Source organism: Triticum urartu, chromosome 2A (assembly GCF_056163025.1).
Source record: "Triticum urartu cultivar PI428250 chromosome 2A, HENAU_Tu73, whole genome shotgun sequence".
Lineage (NCBI taxonomy): Eukaryota > Viridiplantae > Streptophyta > Magnoliopsida > Poales > Poaceae > Triticum > Triticum urartu.
In genome coordinates, this window is record NC_141874.1 from 95,305,906 (window position 1) to 95,330,252 (window position 24,347).

The window sequence follows — 24,347 nt, forward strand, 5'->3', positions numbered from 1 at the left end:
TTGGCGGGATAGTAAGCACCTGAAACTTCACCATGCCCTACCCTCAATGCCAGAATCTCGCGGGAGCGCCGCCGCCGCCCGCCGCCTCGCGCCATCGGCCACTTCATTGCCTCGTGCTGCCCTTCACTGGTTGTCGTCACGAGTGTCACTGATTGATGGGCCATAGGTCATTATCTAATATTTTAATTAAAAGTTAAATAAAAATGAATTGAGGGGAAGAAGTTTACGAGAACTGTCAAAAATAGTTCTCAGGCAACTTCCCCTAAATTTTAGGGTCTTCTCGTAGCTAGTTTTATGGGAAGTTTTTTAAGGGAGCTATTTTTTTAACACAATACAGACGCTGACGCTCATACATTTCAGATACACTCAGCCCTGCAAACGCACGCACGCACACCCTATCCCTCTTAGCACCTTCGAGAGACTGAGACGGCACATCATCTTGAGATTGACGAAGTCGTCATAGACGCCTTCGTAGTCGACTGGAACGTCTCCTCCCACTGAGCGCACATCGCTGAAAGTTCTGGAATAAATCCAGAAAAATGTGAGCACCCGTGTCAAGTCTAGAGCTTAATCCCCAGTGGCTGGGGATATCACTGCCCTTCTGACCATCCAGCCACAACTCGCTTTGCTAACGGAGCTGTTTTTGGAGTTGCTCTTAGAATGCCACATAGCTAATCCATTTTCGACCGCATTTACTCCTGCAAGCCAAGTGTATGGTGCTGATTTATACAAAATCTCAAAGATACACAAGCCGCCAGGTGGCACAAGCCTCACTCTCACCCTTCCCTTTTGCAGTCTGGCCTACGGGCAACAGGAAAAACCCCCAGAATATTTGCGCCGGCCACCGCCACTTTTCTACACTCCCGTGGCCGCGGTGTGGACTGTGGAGTCACGTTTGAATCATTCAATTCCATTCCATTCCATTCCACCCAACCTCCCTTCCTTCCTCCTTCCCCTCCCATTCAATTTCCCAAACTCCCACCCCCCACTCCGTCCGTCACGCACCCGGACCCCCAAACCCTAGCCCCCACGCGCACGCAGTCCATGGGGTGCGCGCACGGCAAGTGCTGCCTGCCGCGGGGCGACGGCGGGGGGCGGCGGGAAGGCGGCGGCGTGCCGGGCGGCCGCGGCGGTTCCACCCTCGGCCGCGCCGCGGTGCCGGGGGCCGGCCTGGCGCTGGAGTACGCCACGCTGACGGTCGACGGCCTCTACCCGGACTCCCCGGGCCGGGAGACGCAGGACGCGTACCTGGTGGCCACGCGCTTCGCGGGCGACCCCGATCTCCACCTCTTCGCCGTCTTCGACGGCCACGGCGCCTGCGGGGCCGCCTGCTCCGGGTTCGCGCGCGACGCGCTCCCGCGCCTCCTCCTCCTCGCGGCCGAGGACGACGGCGCCGGCGCCGGCGGGAGTCTCCTCGCGACGGACCCCGCGGGCGCGTTCCGGGCGGCGATGATTGGGGTCAACGAGGAGATGCACGCGGCGCCGGCCGTCGACGACTCCATGAGCGGGACCACGGCCGTGGCCGCGCTCGTGGCCGGCGGCGCGCTCCACGTGGCCAACGTCGGGGACTCGCGCGCGGTCGCCGGGGTCTGGCGCGACGGCCGCGTCGCCGCCGAGGAGCTGTCGTGGGACCAGACGCCGTTCCGCGCCGACGAGCGCGCGCGCGTCAAGGCCTGCGGCGCGCGGGTCATGTCGGTCGAGCAGGTGGAGGGCGTGCGCGACCCGGACGCCGAGGGCTGGCTCGCCGACGAGGGGGACCCGCCTCGCGTCTGGGCCCGCGACGGCCTCTACCCGGGCACGGCCTTCACGCGCAGCCTCGGCGACCTCGCCGCCGAGGGCGTCGGGGTCATCGCCGACCCTGAGGTGAAGACCGTGGAGATCACCCCGGCCCACCTCTTCTTCGTCGTCGCAAGCGATGGCGTCTTCGAGTTCCTCTCCAGCCAGGAAGTCGTCGACATGGTGATGATTTTCTCCCCCTTCTCAAATTTCCTTGCTCCTTTGCCTTTGCTGAGCTGATCCATTTGGAAGTTGGTGTTTTACCTACCGCATACAGTATTCTTGAAAGAAATTCGTAGGGTGTGCCTGTGAACTTCTAGTGTGGTGAATCTGGTTAGCAAGTACTAGTAGTAAATTGGTAATAAGCAGGGTGCATTTTGCTTGAATGACTTTCAGTCACAACACCAGTTACTCATATTTGTTGATCTGTGTCTGATTAACTAGAGCCTTGATGTAAAGCTTTGGATCTTGCCATCTTGGAAGTAGCCAATGATAGTGAACCAACTTCTAGTGTGGTGAATGTAGGTAGCAAGTACAGTAGTAAATTGGTAATTAGGAACGACTTTCAATCACAACACCAGTTACTCATATTTGTTGATTTGTTCGATTAACCTAGAGCCTTGACGTAAAGCTTTGGATTGGAAAGTAGCCAATAATAGTGAACCAACTGGCTTACCGTGAATTCCCATTCCTTCAGTAGCACGCACGAATATCTGGCTTCCATGCATTCCAGTTTCATCGGTAGCATGCATGCTTATTAGTAGCACATCGGAGCTGTAGAAAATTATCGCTTCATTGTTTTTCTTTTCTTCATATTATAACTAGCTACCAGTTTCTTGACATGTCCACTACTACCTTTAATGAGCTAATAACATGTAAAGCAACCCAAACCATCTCCCCTGGATTTCTCCCAAAATCCCATTAGGCCATGTTCGGTTAATCCCCTTGCCACAGGGATTGAAGGAGATTGGGGAGGTTTGAGAAGGATTTTGACTTGCAAGGGATTTAATCCCCTCCAATCCCTCTCAAACCTCTTCAAACCCTGCCAAACCGAACAAGGCCTTAGGGGGGAGGTGAGTTTGGTAGGGTTGGAATGAGTTTTTTGCTCAAACCCCCTAAAACAGGGGATAGTTGGAGTTGCTCTTTAAGTGTCATTTTAGGTCCAAACATGTTTGATGGCAACCCACCCAGTAAATATTCTTATATACTCCACTTATGAGTTTATAGGCTTGATCAAGTCTGTCTGGCCTATGATGATATTGAAGCCCAATTCGATGTTGACCTTGACTTGCTCTGTCCAACGAAAGTATGAAATTATTTGCTTTATAAGTATAGTGACATCTCTGATGAGATTATTATTAACTTGTTAGGTTGAAGAGTAGGGCATGCGATGTTAAGCATCAAACCTGTAGTTAGAGAAGATAAGCATAATCATAAAAACAAAGATAAGATAATATTTAGTGATAAATTCAGCGGAATGTGTTGAGAAGTGGATGTGCTTATAATATGTTGGTGAGCCAGTAATGGAAACGGGGATACCTAAAACATTCATGTATGAGAATATTGACAGTCAAGCAGAGTGCAGAATTATTTCAGCCCTTTACCGATTATCGTGGAGCTATATTGCTATTTAAGGTTATGAGCGGTAGTATTGAGTTGTTGGGAATCTAGTAAAGATGTATAGTTCAGTGGGTACAAGGAATTAAAAATAACTCGTGGGGTCAACTTTTATATCCAGGAAACAAATGCAAATGGTCCTGCATATCGCATTTTTACTCCATTCTTGTGTGTACTAAAAAGCTACTCATTCAAAAAGCTGGACGTGTAGGTTGGTGTAATGATTATGAAATGGTCAGGAATTTGAGGTTGATTGATGTTGCCATTACGAAAGCCACCACTCTAGATAAAGTTCTGCATAAGTGGATGTACCTTTACTGAGTAATAGATGAATAGTGGACCAGCATCTGAGCTGTATTGGTGAATTGACTAATCCGAAATGTGTCCAGCAAAAAGAACGTGAGAAAATGGACTGAAGGTTCATGATTTATTATACTACTTTCCTGTTGTACTGCCGATGAAGAAAAAGATATTGGCCATTTTATTGGTCTTGGAACTGACAAGTCACTTCAGAATTGACTGCTGATTGCTGAATCGCTAGTGATGTGCTTGCATGTTGTCAATTCTGTTCTGATTAACATGGTCTGGAGTTCTTAATGGGATGGTCCCCTGTAAACCCTCTCTTTTCCTTTCCACCACTTCCCTAACTAGTGCTCTTAGGAAACCAGGCTGGTAACAGCCTTTATGTTCTTCCAAGTTCTTTCATCTTTCCTGCGCATGATGCCCTCCTTGTGTATGCATCTCCATGAAGTGCACCCATGTGCGATCCACCATTTTGGTGTGATCAAACTATGACAGTTTTATTTTAGATATATATTTTAGATGGTGGTCTCTACTCTCTATGCCATATCATGCACCATTTGAAGTCCTTTAGTATCAATCTCATGTAATAATGTATGTGGTTTTGCTTGCTCTGGTATGCCTTTGGTGTTCTCTGCCTCCATGTCCGAAATGCTATAACATTTGTCTCAATTGCTACAGGTGGCTATGCATCAAGACCCTCGAGATGCTTGCGCAGCAATCGCTGCAGAGTCATACAAACTATGGCTAGAGCACGAAAACAGGACAGATGATATAACAATAATCATCGTGCATATCCGGGATGCTCAAAATGTACGTGCACATACCTTTTGATTATGTAGGCATAATACCGCAATTGTTGGTGGCTTTGCAGAAATTCATTGTCTTTCCAAAATTTACTCAGTCAGGTCCTGCAGGGAGTGACAAAGAGAACTCCAGCAGCACCGGGGCGCCGATAGCATTGCACACGGTACAGCCAGAGCTGCATGTATTTGTACCGTCGGAGTTACCTGTATTTGTACCGTCAGAAGCAAGTCACCTGAACGCAGTGGCTACTGCTGAACTGCGGCGGCCATCCTCCTCTGGCTCTCCATCGGAACGACGCCTCTCATGCGTTGCTCCTTCGCCTACACACCCTTTACTGGAAGGAGGTAAAGCATCGGAAGCTTCCAGGTCGACCCAGATCGACATTCCTTTATCCGAACCAGTGGAAGCTTGGCATCCTAGTCAAGGTGGTAACAAGCTAGAGCGGGCAGTCTCCTGCTGACCATGCATGAGGTAATGTCACCAGTCTCCTTCTAACTGGGGAATGGTGTAAACGCAAACAATCTCATATCAGTTCACTCTTTTTCATTGCAGTCCTCTAGCTTAAATCTCACAACAGGAGTGGCAGCACACCCGTCGTCATCCCCCGTAAGGTCTCGCCCTAATCAAGTTTCTTTTCGTCGTATTTCTGGACCGATTTTATTAGAAAGCTTTTGACATTTTTACAGGGGGCCTGACTTCCCGAACAGTGGGTGTGATGCAGGCTGGCAATGTTTGTTCTGCGCCGGTTGCAAGTTGCTCGTGTTTTCTTAGAGCACCTGCTGACTGACAATGAAAAGGATTCTGACCCAAACAGGGTCGTTTAACATAAGGATTGATGGGCTTGAGCTTGTGGCATTGGACGCCGCCAAGCGTTAACTGGAAATGGAGTCAAGTATCTGAAGAATTTGTATTTGTTATTTATCACATCATGTTAAGTTGATGCTTGCAGACCTGCAGTCATATGGTATGAGCTGCGGTGCAGTGTGATACCGCAACGAATAATTGCCGCTTATTCTTAATCGGATGGGAAGGAAGTGGTCTTTCAGTCTTTGTGAGTAGGATAGTGAGAAATGCTCAGGGCTTACTGAAAGAGACTCCTTACCTTTATATTCCACCAAAATGCCTTGTATGCTCCTAAAAACTCTTAATTTGGCAAGTCATATTATTGTGTTTCAAAATGGTCGCAAAATTTTAAATAACTCACTAATATGTTGTTTTTGTTATTTAAAATTGCAAGCAATAGCTAGTACTCCCTTGGTGATCTAAATGATCTTATATTTCTTTACGTAGGGAGTATTGTTAAACATGAACCTAATCACATTATGCATGCATGTACAAAGTATAATTGTCTGTCAAAAAGTTTCTTAATAAGAATACTTATGCAGGTGTAATAAAACCCAAAAAGAATGTTGTTGGTCCGTCATCAAATAATACAGCAGCCAACAGAAACAGTAGCAATACCATCTCGTTGGTCCGGTTGACGACGGTCACTGAACCTGTAGATTTTCCAGAAGTATATATACATATGCAGTAATTCTAATTTTCTCAGTTGTCCATTCGACGTGTGGGACCTAGCGATGAGTTATTAGCGGGAAGCAAACTGTTTCTGTTTCTGCTGGGAACCACCAGCCGTCAGCGCGCCACCGGCGATGAATCCCACAATCTCCTTCCCCAAGCCCAGCCATGGCGGCAGCCACGAGCTGGCTCCTCCTGCCTGCGGCCCTGGCCCACGCCACAGCTGACCCGCGCCGCCGCCCAGCACGCCGCGCCTCGTGTGGAGGCATGGTGTGGTCGCCGACGCGGAGTTGGCGGAGGGATGGATGGAGGGGAGGCGGTCGACTGCGAGGCTCGCGCGCGCGGGCGCCTCGCCGGCGGAAACGTGGTGCTCCCCGAGTTCTTCCAGACCGATTCCTCGGTAGTCTGAGCTCAAACCCGTTCCCGTTTCAGAAATTTTGCAAGGCGCTGGGCCGGGTTCCACACAACACAGGGGGCTTCATCCTCTTCACAATAGCAATGTTGGCGGTTCTAAAAAAACAATTTTGGCTGGACTTTCTTTTTGGCGAAAAGCATCAGATCTTATAAAAGTTCACCATAAGTAACTAAGCACTCCCTCGGTCCCAAAAAGGTTGGATGTATCTAGCACCAAGTTAGTGCCAGATATATCTAGTTGAGAAACAAGTTTGGGATAAGCTTTTTCGGACGGAAGAAGTATAAAGCATCAAACATAATAAATATTATATCGAGATTCCAAAATTTTTGGCTGGACGATTACAAGCGCGTATTCCAAGTTTCAACACGGTACCGACTATAGTAATATGCTAGGCATGCTGAGTGGATGCAAATCAAAGTCTGGTGTGCAACTGCCGGTATGTCCACTGGATGACAGGTTATAGCCTAGTTTTTTTGCCATAATCTCAGGATTCTCCCAGAATCCGATCCCTATCCAGCTTCTCCCAGAATCTTTGAGCCTCATTTGTTTTACAATCCTATCTAGGTAGGGTCTAATTAGATAGGATTGTAAAATAAATGGGGTTCAAAAATTCTGAAAGAAGCTGGATAGGGGTCGGATTCTGGGAGAATCCCCAGATTCTGGCAAAAGAACTTGGCCTATATGATGTTGCGAAAGTGCTGAGTTGAGCTCGAGCTCGGATACGCTCGTGTTCTCCCCCGTTGTCTCTCTGCAAGATTCGGACAACTTAGCTCATGATGTTGTTGGTTCTCTAAGAAGAGCAACTGCATTGTTGAATCTGATAAAATATACGAATATAGCCAGTGATAGACATTTAGTTCAGTGGCATACATGAACACATCCGTTTAACTCCATAGCCACATGAACGCAACCATTTGTCATGTTTTAAAAAAAATACAACTGGAGTTACATTACAGAGTTCTGAAGCAAAATTAGATCAGCACTCCTCGTCGCTTCCTCCCTGGCAAGGCACCACCTTCATGTGTAACCTGAGCATGACTTGTAACAAAATGAACAAATGATTTATAAGGGGGTATCCTTGATTGCCATGCAACTAGACTGATGTCTCCTTCCGGTGTAGCACTAGGATCTGCCAGAAGTTCCACCAATGTCACACTTGGTGATTCCTCCTTGATTGGAACATTACTTGTCATGGTAAGTGGATGCAAAGCGAAGTCCGTGATGTCCACTGGATGGCCTTGTTCTATAAGCATACTTGACTGCACACCATGTATGGATAGGTTTCTTTTAACATATCTTACCCCCTTGTCAAATGAGCAACGCCAAAACTGAACACTGAGGTTCATTCTCAACGCGTATGCGAATGTATTTATTGCGACAACTGACCCTTGCTTACCGTGCAACTCCTTGGCAAACTCATCCGCTAATTTTACTAGTCGTGGATGTTCTGCGGGGTTTACGCTCCCGAATGCCAGTGTGTTGAAAAGGTACCTCAACTCGTCGTAAGACAAAACACTTACGAAAATAGGCTGCACCGATCCAAACCGGGCTAATCTTTTAAGTTTACTTATGATGATGATCTTGCTTCCTCTGCTCATTCTTACGAGAAACAAGTGAAACTTTTTCCAATCATCGTCACCTACATCAGAAGCAAACTCAATAACTACCAACATCGTCCCAGACATGGTCCTTCCATGGTCAAGTATTGTCAAGAATTTGTCTCCATTCAAGTGCAGAATAGAGAAGCGTGACCGAACCCTTTCGTCGCCACACGCATGAGCAACCAATGTTTTCTTCCCAACTCCAAAACCACCTATGATCGGAAGAACTGCCGGCGCATGATCACCAGGAGGGTTGTTGTGCTCCAACAAGAAGCTCAAGAGCCTTTGTTTTTCAGCATGTCTGCTGAACATGAAGTTGTTGGTGTAAAGATAAACATCATATGGCCTACGAGACATGTGCTCGCATCCACCCAGAAGCACTACAAATTCTGCCATGTTAGCAACAACAATTTCTAAGCTTTGCAAGGCACCATCTGACTCAAGCCGCATGGCCTTGTCATCCTTCTCGGCTTTTCTTCTAGAACGCTTGACAGGAATGAATAAGTACAAGCTGCTGCTAGATGAGTCGCTGATGCTAACCTCGTCAATGCCTGCACTGTCTTGGAGGTTTTGGTACCTCAAGGTGTCCAGCACGCGGTATCCTTTGTACATGGCCTCTGAGAGTATCTTGAGGTGTGACAACATTCCAGAATTTGTTATGTACCGCGCATCTGCTTCCTCGATGATCATGCTGACTCTCATAAGGAGGTTCTGCAATCTCTCCACCATCTTCTTCTTTGACTGTGCATGGCTAAAGGAGAAGTGGTACTTGTTCATCAGCAAGGAGATGAAACGACTCACTAGTTCACCTGCGACTACAGATATAGCAGCCTCCATGGCAAGCAAGAACTCGATCAATGAGGGAAGCTGCTGGCCGGCCTCTGTGGAGTGTGGACAATTTAACTAAACCTCTGCCAAGTCTTACAGAGATTCATCAAACAGTAGAAAAGTCTCCAATTGACTGCGACGAGTTCAAGGGTGGGTGACACACGGCTGCTAACATGTATCCTTATAAACTATACATGTACCTTTTCTGTATTTTGGTCTACTACACCCCATGTAATACACAAGTTGGACTCCTAGTAAAAACATGTGAGAATGACTAGCCAACTGCCCAAGCGACATGAAAACATTGACTTGTATTTTTAATATGCACATATCCAAATTAATGTTGTTATAGAGGCTTGGCTCATTGGTTGGGTATGCACAAGGGTTTTTCCCCGTTTATTGAGATTAAGTTTGGTGTGTAATGAAACCCCTCATCAAAAAATATCTTGATACTCATTTAAAAATTCCGAGGACCATGTTTATCTTGATACTCATATTAAAATGGTTGTATGCATTCCTAGTTGGTACAGAAGGCGGGAAGTGAAAATCTCTCTCATTTTAAAACCCGGGGTGATTCTCCTTTTCTGAAAAAAAAGCAATGTGTACGTGTTAATTATTTTTGTATTTTTTTCTTTTGTTGGACTCCTTTTACATTTTCCACGGCCTCCAGTGCATGTTCTCTACTCGAGCAAAGTTTGACGGTGGAAACTGTTTGAGCTTTTCCAGATGAACTTCTCTAATGAGAGCATGGCGCTACTCATTGGCAAGGAAATGGTATATACAGTTTTATCTTGGTCAGTGATGAGAATAATCACTACTCCATACTTTAGTAGTGATCTTCCAGAGGGCATTGTACCCGAAAATCTTGCAAACAAGCTACTGGCCAGGTGCGACTTGCAAGTCATCACCATCGCCTGCATCTTCACGTCCGCCTTGGAGTGTCAGTTTTATCATCACCGGTTGCCCTTCTAGCAAAAGACGAGTCAGGCAGAGAGTAAACAAAAGTGTAATAACTCTGGACTCTGGTGCTAATCCACTTATGTGATCTGGTCTGGTGCAATCAGTATGCAGGTTACCTAGATACTACACTACCTAGGGTGTCTGTTCGTGTTTACCATCAAGGAAGTTAGGTTTCCTTCAATAGTGGTAAACTTGTAAAAAAAAGGAGTTGGTTCAAATATATGTGCAATGGTTCCAAAATAATATCTGTACGTTGAGCTTGTGCTCTGGACTTTCATCCGATTGACAGGATGGATTTATATCCTGCTTGAAACTAGGAGTTGTGTTCCTACACGAAATTGTTTTGACCAAAAGCGCTTCATCATTTGCGGCCCAAAAATGGAGCAGATAGTCCGTGGAAAGTACCCAACGACACGAAAATGAACGAGTCGTATCCAAATCTCGGAAGCCAAACCTAGTACTGTACTATTACAGCAGATTAGCAAGAGAGCGAGGGAGATTGTAAAGGAAACAGAATGAGGATGCCGGGCTTAATTAGTTACCACCTCTAAGATTGTAACAGCTGACAACAAGAGCTCGCCTGCTTCTAGTCCTCTACATATGTCCAAGCTCGGTCTCATCTTCACCACTGCCGGCATTGCTCGTGAGGTCAGCGAGGACCTCCTCCTCGTCCTTGGTTTAAAAACCAGTTGCACTGGGGAAGATCAAGGAAGACGAGAAACAACCTCGCAGGCCGAAGCAGCAAGCGGTACGAGCTCACAGTCAATCCCAATAACTCTAGAGGCCTGCCAACAACAACAAAAAAAAAACGACGAGACATCCCCTGTCGTCCCACACGATGAATAAAAGACACGACAGCACCTTCTCAGGCGCCTGAATCGAAGTATTTGATAAACATCTGACAGATGATTGAGACACAACTATACTTCTCAACTAAGTTGAGAAACAACAAAATCAGTTTGTATATATATTTTTTCCACATAAAAGAGGAAAAGAGTAAAATAAGAAAATAAAGAAAAAGGAAAATAAAAAATAAAACAAGAAAAAAATAAATGTTTTTAGGGGAGAAAAAAATAAATGTGAAAAATAACAAACAAATGCTTATTCTAGCCTCCCCTCGTATACTCCACGCTTGGCCAACAAAAAGAATAGGGGAAAGCCCATATTGACGTAAAAGAGAAGAAATTAAAACTGCAACACATCTGGGCTGGTCGCACAGAGAAAACCCTCGTTGCTACGCTGCTTGCCGGCCTGCTCACAAAAAAATGTGCTGCTCGCACGAAAATTGAACTGTGTAAGACTCAAAATGGAGTAAAAGTGAATACAAGCAAAAAACTCGGTAATATGGGGCATGGAGTTTCTGCTCCCAAGCTTAAATGGACACCTACGAAAGTAAAATAAAAAAATACTTAAAATCAAAATAATTTGATTTTGTTTTTGTACCAAGCATTGTTGGATGTTGTACTCCCTCTGTCCCAAAATTCTCCTCTTAGATTTGTCTAAATAAAGATGTATCATACATCTTTATTTAGACAAATCTAAGACAAGAATTCTGAGACGGAGAGAGTACATGCTTGTAAATTTCTGTGGAAAAAAAAGCATTCCTATTGCTCTGGTAGAAGACTAAGCAACGTCTGTGGTAGCAGGAACATTAAACTCTGGATTAGAAGGGCACTTTCGGGTAATCTGCAGATTTTGCGGTACAAAATTGCAACCAGTATGTAGTTTTACACGTGAATCTGAAGACACCAATTTTATGCCTCATAAACCACACATACAAAGTGATGATTGGTCATAAAATTCTTAACAATCAGAAATTCCAAAAAAAAATTAAAAATGGGTAAAAGCCGAGAAGTTTTATATTTTTATATTATGAAAGAGTCTAAAATTTTAATTCTTCTACATTGAATGGGTAGCTGCAGCAATAGATTTGGATCAGCCTTTCTTACACAATACCTAACTACCTAAACCCCATTTTTGCTATTGATAAGAGTGTTTATTATAAATGAATTCTTGCAAAAAAAAATCAAGAATTTATTTTTGCATTTTCAAGGTATTAAAAAAAACATCTTATAGGCGAAGAGTATTGTACTGGTAACATTCGTAAAACCATAAAAACATTTTGGAAGCACGTTTCCATGTCCAAACGATGGCTTGGAATTGGAGGTAGTAGTCGAGTCCAACTGAAATTCGTTGTAGTAGCTTATATAGCACCAGTCGATTGAAACTGGAGGTAGTAAGAGATTTCTGAACTGAACTACTGGGAAAGCTAACAGCTAGAGATACAACAAACGTATCCACTGGATATCTGAGCTATATATGTCTACAACACCATGACATTCTCATCGAATAATGACACGACCTAACAAAACAATGTTCTATCACTCAATGATATCCAATGTTACAAGTTACACCAAGCGTCACGACCTTTCAAAGGCTCGGCAGCTCAGAAGTATATGAAGAGCTTCTCATCAATCTTGGACTGCAGCTTGGCGCACTGCTGTTCTAGCTTGGCAAGCTCATCGTCCCATTTGAGTGGAACCAAATCTCTTAGCTCTACTCTTCTCGGTGCGTCGTGCGTGTCGTCATAGGTAGCTCCATGCATTGGGTTTACCTCACCATCAATGTGTGCCAGTGCCTGAGGTTCGTCGCATGCTGGGGTCGGCAGCGGAGGTGATGGAGGTCTCAGTGGTGGACTGTCAGAATCAAGGTCACAACTGACCTCAATGATCTCGTCTAGCGAGAGACCAGATGGCACAGCAGGCATCATGTCATGGTCCTCCAAAATGGGCGCTTCGCCTATAGTATCGCTGTTGGCAGTGAGCCCATGCTGTGTTGCAGGGGGCTGGTAAAGACGCTGACTCAGGACATAAGCTTCTGAGAAATCTCCGGTAGAAAGCCTCGCTAACCTCCAGTTGTAGATCCGCCGGAAGATAGTAACCCAGTTCGGCACAAGATAGTGATTCGAGTCACGGAGCTCAAGATCAACACCTTTCTGCACCATAATCTTTGCCTCAGCAACCGCCTGGGCTCCATTTAACAACTGAGCCGACTGGGTCAGATATCTCGTCAAGCACTCCTCAAGATATAGCTTCTGATCTTGGATCTGCCTGCCCATGTAAGATCCTTGTTTTAGCCAAGACAAGTCGTCACTGAACCCTGGAAGCTGCAAACTCTTTACGGTTTCTACCAGCGGCTGGATTCTTGACGGCGATGACCATCCAATGCTAGGTAAGAACATTTCTGTGAACATCCTCTCGCTGCTCGATCTCTCCAGAAGATCAATCTCAAGAGCTGGCCACTGATTAGGACTTCTGTATGCTGCAGCTAAAATTTCTTCTCCAAGCTGGCTGACAGCGTTGTTGAATACTGAGATGCAATGCTCAGGACCAACTTCAGGCGCAACACGCTTGTTAAGTAGCTCAAGTGATGGGTTCAAGTAATTCAGAAGTAACTCATGTGTCTTCACGAGGATGACATCAGGCTGTAGAGGAAAACTGTTTGCCATCCACTTTAAACCTTCTCGCAGCTTGTCATCCTCAAAGAAGCCATTGATATAACCTTCAGTGCAGCTTCCAGCTAGAAAAACAACCAAGGATGAAGCAATCTTTCCTTCACTCAGACCGCTGACGCCAAGCTTATCAATGACATTTTGTGACGCATAATCATACCCTTCATTATATGTGTCACCACTTAAAATCAGAAGAGGGAGACAAGATTGAGGAGGTATGGAGGCTAACAGACTGCTAAATCGTGCCTTCTGCATTTCCCACGGAATGCTTTCAGATACCACAAATACTATACAGTTTGTGCTGTCAGCAATTTCGTTACCAATAACTTGTTGGTCACTGACCCTGACAACAGATAGGCAGCATACACTCGGAGAACTGAGCCACGTTCTCCAAATCGAGAGATCTGCTGAAGTAAGAAGCAATCCATTATCTTCATTTCCAGAACCCATGAGCTTTTTGAGTAACCATCTCGAGGCAACATTGTTGCTCTGAGATTTCATGGCACCTGGTGGGACAAGTACTAGCATCTTCCAGCAGATGCACCTAGCATCAGGTTTCCTTTCAGTTAAAATAGGACCAGCCAATTCTGAGATATTTAGTCGTGACCAAGATCTTTGTTGCCGTGTGTATCTTTCTTTAAAGGCATGGCCAATATCTAGCTCGTGGACTGCATGCTTTGGCACCTTCATTGTAGAAAAGCGATCATTTATCATGGACATACAAGTCATCAAAATAAATTGCAGAAAACACCAAGCCTTGAAATAAATAGAACATGTCTATGGTAGACTTACCACTGCAGTTTGGTGAACTGGTGGTCCAAGTGACAGAGAATTCAATGCTGCAATAGCAAGGGCATTTTTCTGCTCTCTCAGAGATCTCTGATCCACAGCACGCTGCCTCCATTTCCTGTATGATCACAGTAAGACAAAGGTTTGGTACATTAAAGAATTATAGTGACATAGATCAAGGATAACAAAACCAACCTCAGTATAAACTTTAGCCTTTCATCTGAAATTGTTTTCTTTGGAGACACAACAATTGGTAACGAGTCATATGTTGTTTCATTATTATTTTGGTCATCTCCAGTCAGAACCTTTGGAGACACACGTTCTATTAGATTGACTTGATGATATGATGGACTTTCATCATCCAAATCTGTATCACTGCCAGAGCCATGTGCCCTGAGCTCATCTTCCTCTTCATGCATATGGGTGTAATCTGAGGATACACCATCTGCTAGAGGATGTGAGACTATGGTTGCCACCAAAGCATCAACATGTTGAGTGTAGGCTTCTGACTGCGGTATCTCCATTTGTTCTCTCGAGAAGTCCACAAAATCACCATTCTGGTCTTCAGATATTATGAAATCATCAGTCATCGTGATCTTGCCTTTTGCTTTCGGTGAAGCTACTCTCTGGCCATCCATCCATCCTGTGTGCGAGAGTGCGTGCTTGGTAGCACGCGGAGAAGTGCTAAGAATAACTGGAACACTTCCCTTTCTGCTACCAGTTGGGGAAATAGGACTTGAATATGTTGAATTGAACTGTTTATTGCCAGCTTTTGGAGAAAACGAATACGGCGAGGTAATCTGTCCGCTAGAAGTGGGAGAAACAGGTCCAGAAAACGATGGGCCAAACTCTTGTTTCGCACTAACAGGAATCACAAGGGCAGACCGTGGCAGAACCGGCTCTCTTTTGCTAGCTGGGGAAGGAAACCCGACAGAATATGGTGCAACAGTCGCTTTTTGACCAGTGGGAGCACAAACTGGACCAGAAGATACATCATCGACTATTCTCTGTGATTTCTTCGAGTGCACAAGTTCAGAACAACCAGATGGAAAATCGCTCTCACTGTTAAGAAAAGACCCTTCTTTCACTAGGTACGGTCCTTCATACTGCTTCGATCCAAAACCATGGTATTCTAAGAGACTTTCAATGTCCTCATCCTGAAAAAGAAAGACACAAGATGATATCAATTTTTCCATAATGAATAATTTACTGTTTGAATAAGAGAACACTTACCTCCATTGCAAGCCACTCCACGACATGTGAAATAGGGATGCCTTGGCCAATCTGCAGACCACTGTGCAATGAAGCCAGAGCTTGCCTTCTTACCTGGGTAGAAGAAATGTGTTAAGCTTTACAAAAGTGTGAACTGACAAACAATTAGCCTACTACATGGAACCTGGGAGTACACCAGAGGTAGAAAATAGTGAAAGATAATACTATTAAAACAATTTCCTGTGCACAGAACAACAAAGTATATCTGATAAGTGGCCCTAATACAGTATAGGAGCAGAATTGTGGTCTATGGTCAAACAGGCATATCCACAATTCCTAAAGGGACGGAACAGGTCTACCAGTGTTGCACCATAACTTGAAGAGGATCATGGTATGGGAGGTAGACTAAAACTCACACTAGACGACATTAGGTGTGAGAGACTTAATTCTGTCTTGGTTGATCTGAAGTTCTGAACAAAATGCAATGACGTCCTCTGAGGTTCATGTCATTACACCCTTCCTGTAAAAGCAGGTAGTCATCGACCTACAGGATGTTGGCCAGGCGGCTACATTGAAATCCTTGGTGACCTCAGCAAGCCAAGGGCTCAATGCCAGTGTTGCATTTCGCGTGATATCAGCAAGACTCCAACGACAGTTGATGGTGATGAGGAGCAGCCCTTAGCATGGCCAGATGTCGTGGAAACTGCCCACGGCACGGCGAACGTGCACCAGACAGCAGCAACATGAGGACATCCTGACCTGTCCATTGTGATCTCACCACACATACAGCATGGCTTTGATTGACAGCGCCGAGAAAACGGCTGGGACAAAACAATGGCCATACTAATGTTTGAGAGTACAGACAACGAAGTAGAGATTAAAGTGAGATGGTAGTTTATTACTGTAGGATTTAGAAAAGCTCGATGTTAAAGATATTAAGTCCAGCATGCGTAGTTTATCATTTAGCAGGAACGGATGATGCATCAGTAGCATGGAGGATAGTTAGGGAAGAGGTAGAGATAAGAGTTCAATTCGTTTACAAGAAAGAGTCTCAAGTATTAAGGGTGAGGTTAAGTAGCAACATGATAAATTGATAATCTTTCAGATCAAGCAAGAAATGAATCATGCACACCTCCATTTGCTAACTCTGAACCCGTCTAGTTCTCTCATCCAAATTTATGTCATTCTATCTCCTTCTAATACCATATTGGCTTCATTCCCTTTGGGCTTTAAGTCATACTGCTTGGCTCTACTCTCTATGGCAGCAGTGCCATGAACTAATGTTCACATCAACCATTGTTTCCAGAAATTTTGGTTAGTGACTTGTCAAAACATAAGAATACTTTAACTAATACAGAACGTATTATAAATGTAAAGAAGTACTACCTGGCCAGTATTGTACTCCCTCCGTATAAAAATATAAGACGTTTTTGTAGGCTAAACTAACCTACCAAAACGTCTTATATTTTGATATGGAGGGAGTACAATACTGGCCAGGGAGAACTCGTCAATGCCAGATAGTGGCGGATCCATAATTTTTACCCTGTGCGATCAATTATTACTGTCACATTTTCATACACTATATAGACGTATATGTAAACTGTAACAAGTAGTCAAGTACAATGGTCGTTTCAAAAATTTGAAGGGTTGATAGATCCCACTACTTCCTCTAGCTAGCTAGGGCTGAATCAGCTTACAGTACAATGGAAACATGACAAAAGTTAAGAATTTTATTGTGCTACCAAGCACCTTTTGTCTTGTGAAAAACAACAGCAGGTCCTACTAATTACAATGAGAAACTGTCAGTTCTGAATTCTGGTAACACGTTTTATTATTACAAGGTTACTTGCCAGTATAGATGCACAATAGAGAACTAGAAGTATGTGCATATTTGAACAAATAATTTCAGTAAAAAGATATGGTACAAAAATGAACAGCCTTTCATCGACAAACTATTCTACCTTCGCGAAGTGAGCATGCATCAAGCAAGCCTGCAAATATGTTGCTTTCCTTGCAAGCCGGAAGAAAGCAATGTAGTTTCCCATTCTGCATGCTCTGAATTGCATGACAAAAGTTGGTGTTAAGTCAAATCAAAGTTAGTAAAGACCCAAGAATTCAAATTATGCCATAAGGTATGACTACCTTGCAACTTCTCTTGCAAACAAGACGTCTGGGCTGCCTCTAATTTCACGAGACATCTTAGCAAGGTCCAGAGATAACTCAGAAGGTTCAACCTGATTCAGATGTACACAGAAGTCAGCAAAACAGCAGAAAACAACAAGACCCACTCAATTCACCTCACCTTGTAACCAGGATGCTTGTCTAACTTGAGCAGTGCATAATAACCCCGGAACTCCTGTTCTGTTGAGAAGAGCACACCATTTCTCCTATGGTCTTCATACATTTGAAATAGCTCAACTGATGTTTTGTTCATCTGTTCAATGTTGAGGTGTGCATCAAAACCCTCTGAAAAACCTTCTCCTTTGCTGTACTCACATAACTCGTGCATTGCTACAATGTGGAGCCTTATCTGGTCAAGAAAAGAAAAGAAAAGAAAAGTTCACGATGAAACTTACTGGGAAATAAGCTTACCCAAAGAAAAAAGAATTTACGGACAGTGGGAAAAATAATAAAAAATTGGAATTACCATTTGCTCGAGCATAGAAATAGCCTCTTGATTGAAGAAATGTTGCATTCTAAGATCCATTCTTATCGCTCGCATCCTATCCCACAAGAAGTTGTATAAGCCCAAGAAACTATCATCATATGTGTGATCCAGCAAACTAAGAAGGTATGACATGGTCTTCTGCAGAACTGGCAGAGGCCTGATCAACTCTGCATCTCTCTCAGCAGTCCTAGTATACTGTATCAATTAGATAATAACTTCCATCATGCTTCCTGTTACTGGTGATGAGAGATAAATTCAGATAGAATCCTGTCATACTGGCAGGTGATAAGGTAAACATTATATACCTTTTTAACAGCAAGAAGCTCGGTGGTTTGGTTTCTGTCTCCACCTAACCTCTCGTACCTATCAAGATCTCCCTTTCTCTCGCGCTCCGCCCTTTCAGGCTCTAGAAACAAAGCATGAATACATGTTTGTAAGTAGCATGGTTAAGAAAATACATTGAAGAGTTGAGAATGACCAAAATAACATTGCGCAAAAACAAGTGATATGATCTAGTGCAGGAATCACCTGGGCACATATAGGAACAAAGCCCAAGAATTGCGGCTAACTCTGGGGGGTCCATGTCAGCCATAGTACTATCATTTGATCTGACTGGAACTTTTCCCATTGAAGAGGCTTGTTTCTGTTTGTCCGCTTTTGCGAGATCATTGATATTTTCCACTGGCCTGCTTAGTTCAACATTGAAACGAGCCAAACGCTTGGCTTTTGCCTGTTTTTCTCTACAGCAAATGTTACATGAGTCAATAACAACAAACAGTATATTTGATGGAAAAAAGGGTTTGCCACATTATGAAGCTGGCATAAGCACCTCTCAAGTTCAGTTGAAGGGATAAAGTCGTCACCGTCATCCAAAGGAGGGGTCACGCTCCTAGAATTGAGAATCGAAGGCTTTGGTGGAGAAAATGTAGGTGTACTATATTCTTTTGAATAAGTATCTGAAGGACGGAACTGCTGATACAGTGGTGAACGCACATCACCAATGCGAGATTTTATTTGACTTCCAACCTTGAGAAGGGATGCTTCAGACCTGTAATAATAGCAACAAAGTCAACTGCTAAATGACATAAAGTAAAAGATAAGCAAGCACAGTAACAGATCAATTCGTTTACTAACTACCGCTCCTAGGCATAAATATGGTAGATGTGTTAGATTGTGCTCTTACTGGTCATAATTTATTTATTTTAGTCATTATTGCATCTTTTATCAAAACTAATAAGTAAAACTGACATACAGCAAAATAAACTCGAAGGATTTACCTCTGGATATCAGCCTGTGAACGAAGATTCTGGGCTGCAACATTACTGCTGCCAAAACCTGCAGGTGCCGGCCTAATGTTGTCTCTAATATCTGAAGGTGCCCTCATCCTTTTTGAAGTTTCAATACTTACATCATCAACCAAGGTATCCGCATAGTTTATCAGTCTGTAAAGGAAGCAGCAGGAAAATGCTTTATGCATTAGCCACAAGTCCACAATACATCACTAATGCAACTACTCATTTTAAATGCCAGATTTCAGGCTTTAGAATTAGCGCTCACAGGAACCAAACCCTAAACCGAAAACCGAAAAAGGTTAGTAGACAAATAGTAAAGAAGAATTTCACAGCTCACATTTCAAAAAAAGAAGTCACTAAAAATGAAGAGAAAAAAAAAGGATTAGCATGAAAGGTTAGTGCATACTATTGAGGGTTTCCACATTTTAAGAGCTCGAATAAAACACTAGTTGCTTAATATTCCTTTAGCGAGACTAAAAGCTACAAGGAAAATAAATTTTCCAAAAACTGTGTAGAGAAGACCGTCTCCATGTTCGTATTCTTGATTCAGTTTGGTAACACACTGACCAAGTAAAGAGAACACGTTACGTAATAACAGGTGTGTCATGTTTTGTTTGGTAACCCATGCCCAAAAATGACTATGCCCGGCATTTCACCCATTTCCATACTGAATTGATTTTCCAATGGATGATCATGATTATCTAACTTTCTCCAGTCTAGGATATTTGAAGGGGAGCCTTGGCGCAGTGGTAAAGCTGCTGCCTTGTGACCATGAGGTCACGGGTTCAAGTCCTGGAAACAGCCTCTTACAGAAATGTAGGGAAAGGCTGCGTACAATAGACCCAAAGTGGTCGGACCCTGCGCAAGCAGGAGCTACATGCACTGGGGCTGCCCTTCTTTTTTTCTCCAGTCTAGGATATTTATACGAATTCAAAGTAGCAGTGATTACCTATATATACATACGTTGTGGGTGTTGAAGCACTTAGGAGTTAGGAGATCACGTGTATATTTAATTATTTATGCAGCAACAGAAGAAAACAGGCACGCCATAAAGAAATGGCAATCAGTAGATAGTAGTACCTTCTAGCATTTGCACCAGTGCCATGACGAGCTTCAGCACCATCAACATCCTGATAGGATAAAGTAGGTGACCTAGACCTTTTTGAAATGCTATGATCCATTGTTCGACTTTGAAGTGGAGCTGAGAATCTACAGAAGGATAAAAGGAAGAAAATATTACAGAGCCATAAACGCATAAGTACCAACAGGAGCACAAGCACAAGAGATGGCATTAACCAATGATTTTACAGTGATCCAGGTAATAAATGTGATCACAGAAGCAAATTTACGTTCAATTTGCAGTATTGCATTACAGCGCGGAAGTTCGTTATATCCATTGCTAAAGTTCTTTTGAATAGGAAGAATGTCCCAGCAGGGGGAGAGGGGTTACTCCATGCAAACCTACCAGCATCACAAGGTTGAGCATATTTCTAGTAAAAAAAACTTGAACAGCTCGCAAGACAATCACAATAAATATTTTATCTAAAAGTTTTTCCTTTTCTCGACTCAAATTAGTATCACCAAAGACTATTTAAATAAAGACTGTACAGGCTGCATACTACTGATGAACACAAAAAAATCAAAAATATAATGGTGCTCAGATCAACTATGTGGCAGTTTACGACAGTCTAGCCGACAGCACCTTTGTTCTCTCATATGATCGTTCATCTCTTGTTGAGCCGCACCACCAAGCACTGATGAAGAAGATGTACTAGTCCCTGAGGCAGGACGGGGCCTCCCACTACCAGGAACTAAATTGCTATTCAGAAGAGGAGAGAATGTAGCACGTGCATCTTGAAAAGGAGACTGGTTCTGGATTCCAAACTTGGAAGGTGATAGATTAGGCCTGAAATATCAGTAAAAACAGGGAGATAAGCAGCACAGCACGACCAGTGACATTTAGTACTGAAATAATAATTATTAGCTAAGTAACCAGTACTACACTCTTTTATGAGATAATTTGCAGTGAGACACTAATAAAACTTAAAATACAATTAGAGTAAACAATTACTAGTTGACAATTTCTATCGAAGAACTCACATTTGCACATGATCATGAGGCTCAGCACGCTGCGTAGGAGGAAATTTTGGAAGGCTTGATGATGGTCTAAACTGTCTGCTCATGTCTAATGGTGGTGATCTTGCTGTCTTTCCAGTCTCTGGAGGTTGCATTCTCATTTGCACTGAAGATTGCGCACTTTCATTTTCAAACAACGGGTCTGCATAGTTTACCAACCTATCGATGGAAGAGACATTAGATTTAAAAACCCTGATAGCTGCACCCACAAGGTTATAGTTGCAAGCTCCAGGGAAACCCAACTGAACTCACACCCAACAGCAAAATCCTCTCCAGACCTACGCAACCATAATCCATGTAGGGTGGTCCATACAAAGACATGTCAAGCATGCCAGCTAAGATCAACTACACAACATGTAGCGTATCCTAGTATAATGATATGCACCATTTTTCATTTAAGAAGTTCTCTGACCATGGCCTTCTGGCAAAATAACGTATAAACAACAGCATTGGTACCTTTGGTTTTAGCCCAAGGCTGCCCTACCAAATACTACCTCTGTTCCCTAATATAAGACCTTTTAGCTTTTTCTTGAGTCGTATGTATCTAGACACATTTTAGTATGTATGTACACTCATTTTAGTATGTATGTATTCAATATTTTGAAATAGCTAAAAGGTCTTATATTAGGGAACGGAGGGAGTATTTGGCTAGCCAAAGTTTGGTCAAGCTTTTGCTTACCCATGGGTTTGCTAACATTGGCAAGAAAAATGAACTAGAGTGGGCAAAAGAGAAGTTGGCATTTCAAAAGTACTGGCAACTATCCAAGCAAAGACCAAAATTTTGGTCATGACCTGAAAATTGGCAGGGTGAGCTTTGTCCACCATCCAAACATACCCTAGAGTTCAGCAGAGAGTGATGAATATTTGGCTCAGTGGCTCATTGCGCAACTTTCAGAAGAAGATTGCATTGTACTGACACGGATTGTCCCACCTACAACATTTGGACGACTTAAAGGAGAACAGTCGCTAAGTGACCTATATCTACGTATCAAGCCCTTATGTACAAATTTTCTGCACGCCATGTATACAAATGTTTTAAAGATATTGACTGGAATATATTGGATGTCCATTATGAATTCAGATAGCTTGACGAGAGATACAACATGAAGTAGTTTTACCTTCTTTGCCCCATACCATTATCATTTTCTGGAGGAACATTCACACGCTGATTTGATAGATTCGGCGGGGACCTGCTCCTTGAGGAAATACCAGGATGCATGGGCCTGCCTGTGGATGGTGCAGCTACTCTGAATGCGAACACGAAAACAATCCATCAATAATGTACCATGGGTATCGCAGGTTTGAAACTGCAACCAGATGGGCTAGGATTAGGTGATTAACCACCAAAAAAGTTAGATCTTAGTCTACCATTCCAGCAGCAAGGCACCTTATCAGATATTTTGAGTTGGCTTGAATAAAATGCAATTTTAGATGTTCCTTTTTATGTGCTAGACCCTGCTCAATATCATTCACTTGGTACACAGTCACCAGTGTGGCCAAGTCTTGTGAATTGGCAACTCCCTCGTAACAAAATAAAAGATGTTTTTTATGCCCTATGCAAAACCAAAAAATGTCTTATATTTTGATACAGGTAGTACATGGTTGCTTCGTGCCATGCCAAGTCTTGCGAATTGGCTACATGGTTGCCTCGTGCCATGCCACGATCTCTAACGATTAACTTAGGACAATCCATCCGTATTGTAGAAACTAGATCACTAGAGTTGCTATGACGCGCTAATAGTCAAATGTCGCAGGCATACGACCAAATACAAACTCATATGCGCATTTAGCCATCTCCAATGGGGAAACGGAAATAATACTCTATGGAATCACCGAATATGTGAAACTACTGCGAGTGGAATATATCCGCACAACGCCAACTACACTATGCTTCAGATTCTGAAGCTACTACACGCCTGTTCTTACAGTTACAGCTACTTGGATGCAACAGCAAAGCAAGTACAGAACAGAAACCTAGCCGACACTAGCCAGCCAGCTCGACAGCAAAGCTCAAACAACACAGATGCAACTTGGGGGTGTGGGGGGTGGGGAGCACTCACCTCGGCTGAGACTGAAGATGGCGAGCGGTAGCAGCGGCCGCGCCTGGGTCGACGGCACGAAGAGGGCTCGGAAACCTCACGGGACCGGAGGCGCCGGGAGCAGCTGCGGCCGGGCGCGCGGAGGGTGCCGGTATGGGGATGGGAGAAGTAGGGCGAGAGATGGGAGCCGCTGCGGAGAGCTGGGGGCGAGCGCTCGGGAAGCGCGAGGAGGGGGGCACGAAGGGGGCGGCCGGGCGAGCCGAGGGGAACTGCACGGGGGCGGGCTGCGCCGCGGGAGAAGGGGCGGTGGCCGCGCCGGCGCCGAAGGCGAGGGGCGCGGAGCCCGGGCCGCGGTTGAGGGGCCCCGCGTCGCGGCCGAAGCCGGATGCCTCCATCGCGGGGCGCGGAACCCTAGCCGGCGGCGGGTGCTCGTCGCCGGCGCGCGTGGAGGGAGGAGGAGTGGGGTTTGAATTGCAGAGAGATCGGAGGTGGGGAGGGGAGGAGAGGGAGCCGCCGGGTCGAAGCTTTTGGGTTAAGCGGCTCGGCGGGCAAAAGGGCTACTGACAGGTGGGGCCGGGCCGTCTGCCGGAGGTGGAATCAATTGTAGAGATGTGCCTGTGGAATCGTGTATTCAGCTGTCACTCCTCGTGAGGTGAAGCTGTGAAGGCCGATTATCTTGGCCGTTCATGCATTAACGAACGGAATTGATAAGTCCCGAACGTTCGACGTTTTTACACCTCGTCCCAAACGCACTCGTAGCCGTCGCACGCATCTTGACGATCGCCCTTGCCACGTCATCACCAGGAGTCGTTCGGGACGATGCCAAAATCGAACGAACATTTTCACTCGCAGGCGTCAGCTCCCTCAGTTATCACCACATC

The 24,347-nt window shown here is 44.5% G+C and overlaps 3 protein-coding genes across 5 annotated transcripts; 1 reads left to right on the forward strand and 2 right to left on the reverse strand.

Moving 5' to 3' along the window:
- Positions 1-849: 849 nt before the first annotated feature.
- LOC125535987 (Protein phosphatase 2C family protein) lies at positions 850-5,545 on the forward strand. Of its 3 annotated transcripts, none has more exons than XM_087543319.1 (5): positions 856-1,959; positions 4,375-4,506; positions 4,598-4,971; positions 5,053-5,106; positions 5,187-5,545. In XM_087543319.1, exons 1-3 carry the CDS (start codon positions 1,045-1,047, stop codon positions 4,958-4,960), a joined length of 1,410 nt encoding a protein of 469 aa, XP_087399445.1. In that variant the 5' UTR covers positions 856-1,044; the 3' UTR covers positions 4,961-4,971; positions 5,053-5,106; positions 5,187-5,545. The 3 variants fall into 3 exon arrangements, with proteins under 3 accessions (XP_048555026.1, XP_087399445.1, XP_087399444.1); XM_087543318.1 differs by having other exon boundaries at positions 857-1,959; positions 5,053-5,111; XM_048699069.2 differs by lacking the exons at positions 5,053-5,106; positions 5,187-5,545 and having other exon boundaries at positions 850-1,959; positions 4,602-4,891.
- A 1,856-nt stretch (positions 5,546-7,401) lies between these two features.
- Positions 7,402-8,868, reverse strand: LOC147984035 (putative disease resistance RPP13-like protein 1). The gene has a single exon (XM_087539670.1). It carries the CDS (start codon positions 8,866-8,868, stop codon positions 7,402-7,404), a length of 1,467 nt encoding a protein of 488 aa, XP_087395796.1.
- Positions 8,869-11,992: 3,124 nt separating this feature from the next.
- Positions 11,993-23,976, reverse strand: SAC3B (SAC3/GANP/Nin1/mts3/eIF-3 p25 family). The gene is made up of 17 exons (XM_048699071.2): positions 23,488-23,976; positions 22,546-22,674; positions 21,392-21,586; positions 20,994-21,197; positions 20,372-20,500; positions 19,277-19,441; positions 18,829-19,047; positions 18,528-18,739; positions 18,305-18,405; positions 17,979-18,194; positions 17,634-17,861; positions 17,474-17,565; positions 17,293-17,386; positions 15,353-15,445; positions 14,315-15,276; positions 14,123-14,237; positions 11,993-14,014 (listed from the first exon to the last, which is right to left on the reverse strand). The coding sequence occupies exons 1-17, from the start codon at positions 23,859-23,861 to the stop codon at positions 12,266-12,268; spliced, it is 5,277 nt and encodes a 1,758-aa protein (XP_048555028.2). The 5' UTR covers positions 23,862-23,976; the 3' UTR covers positions 11,993-12,265.
- Between the last annotated feature and the right edge of the window lie 371 nt (positions 23,977-24,347).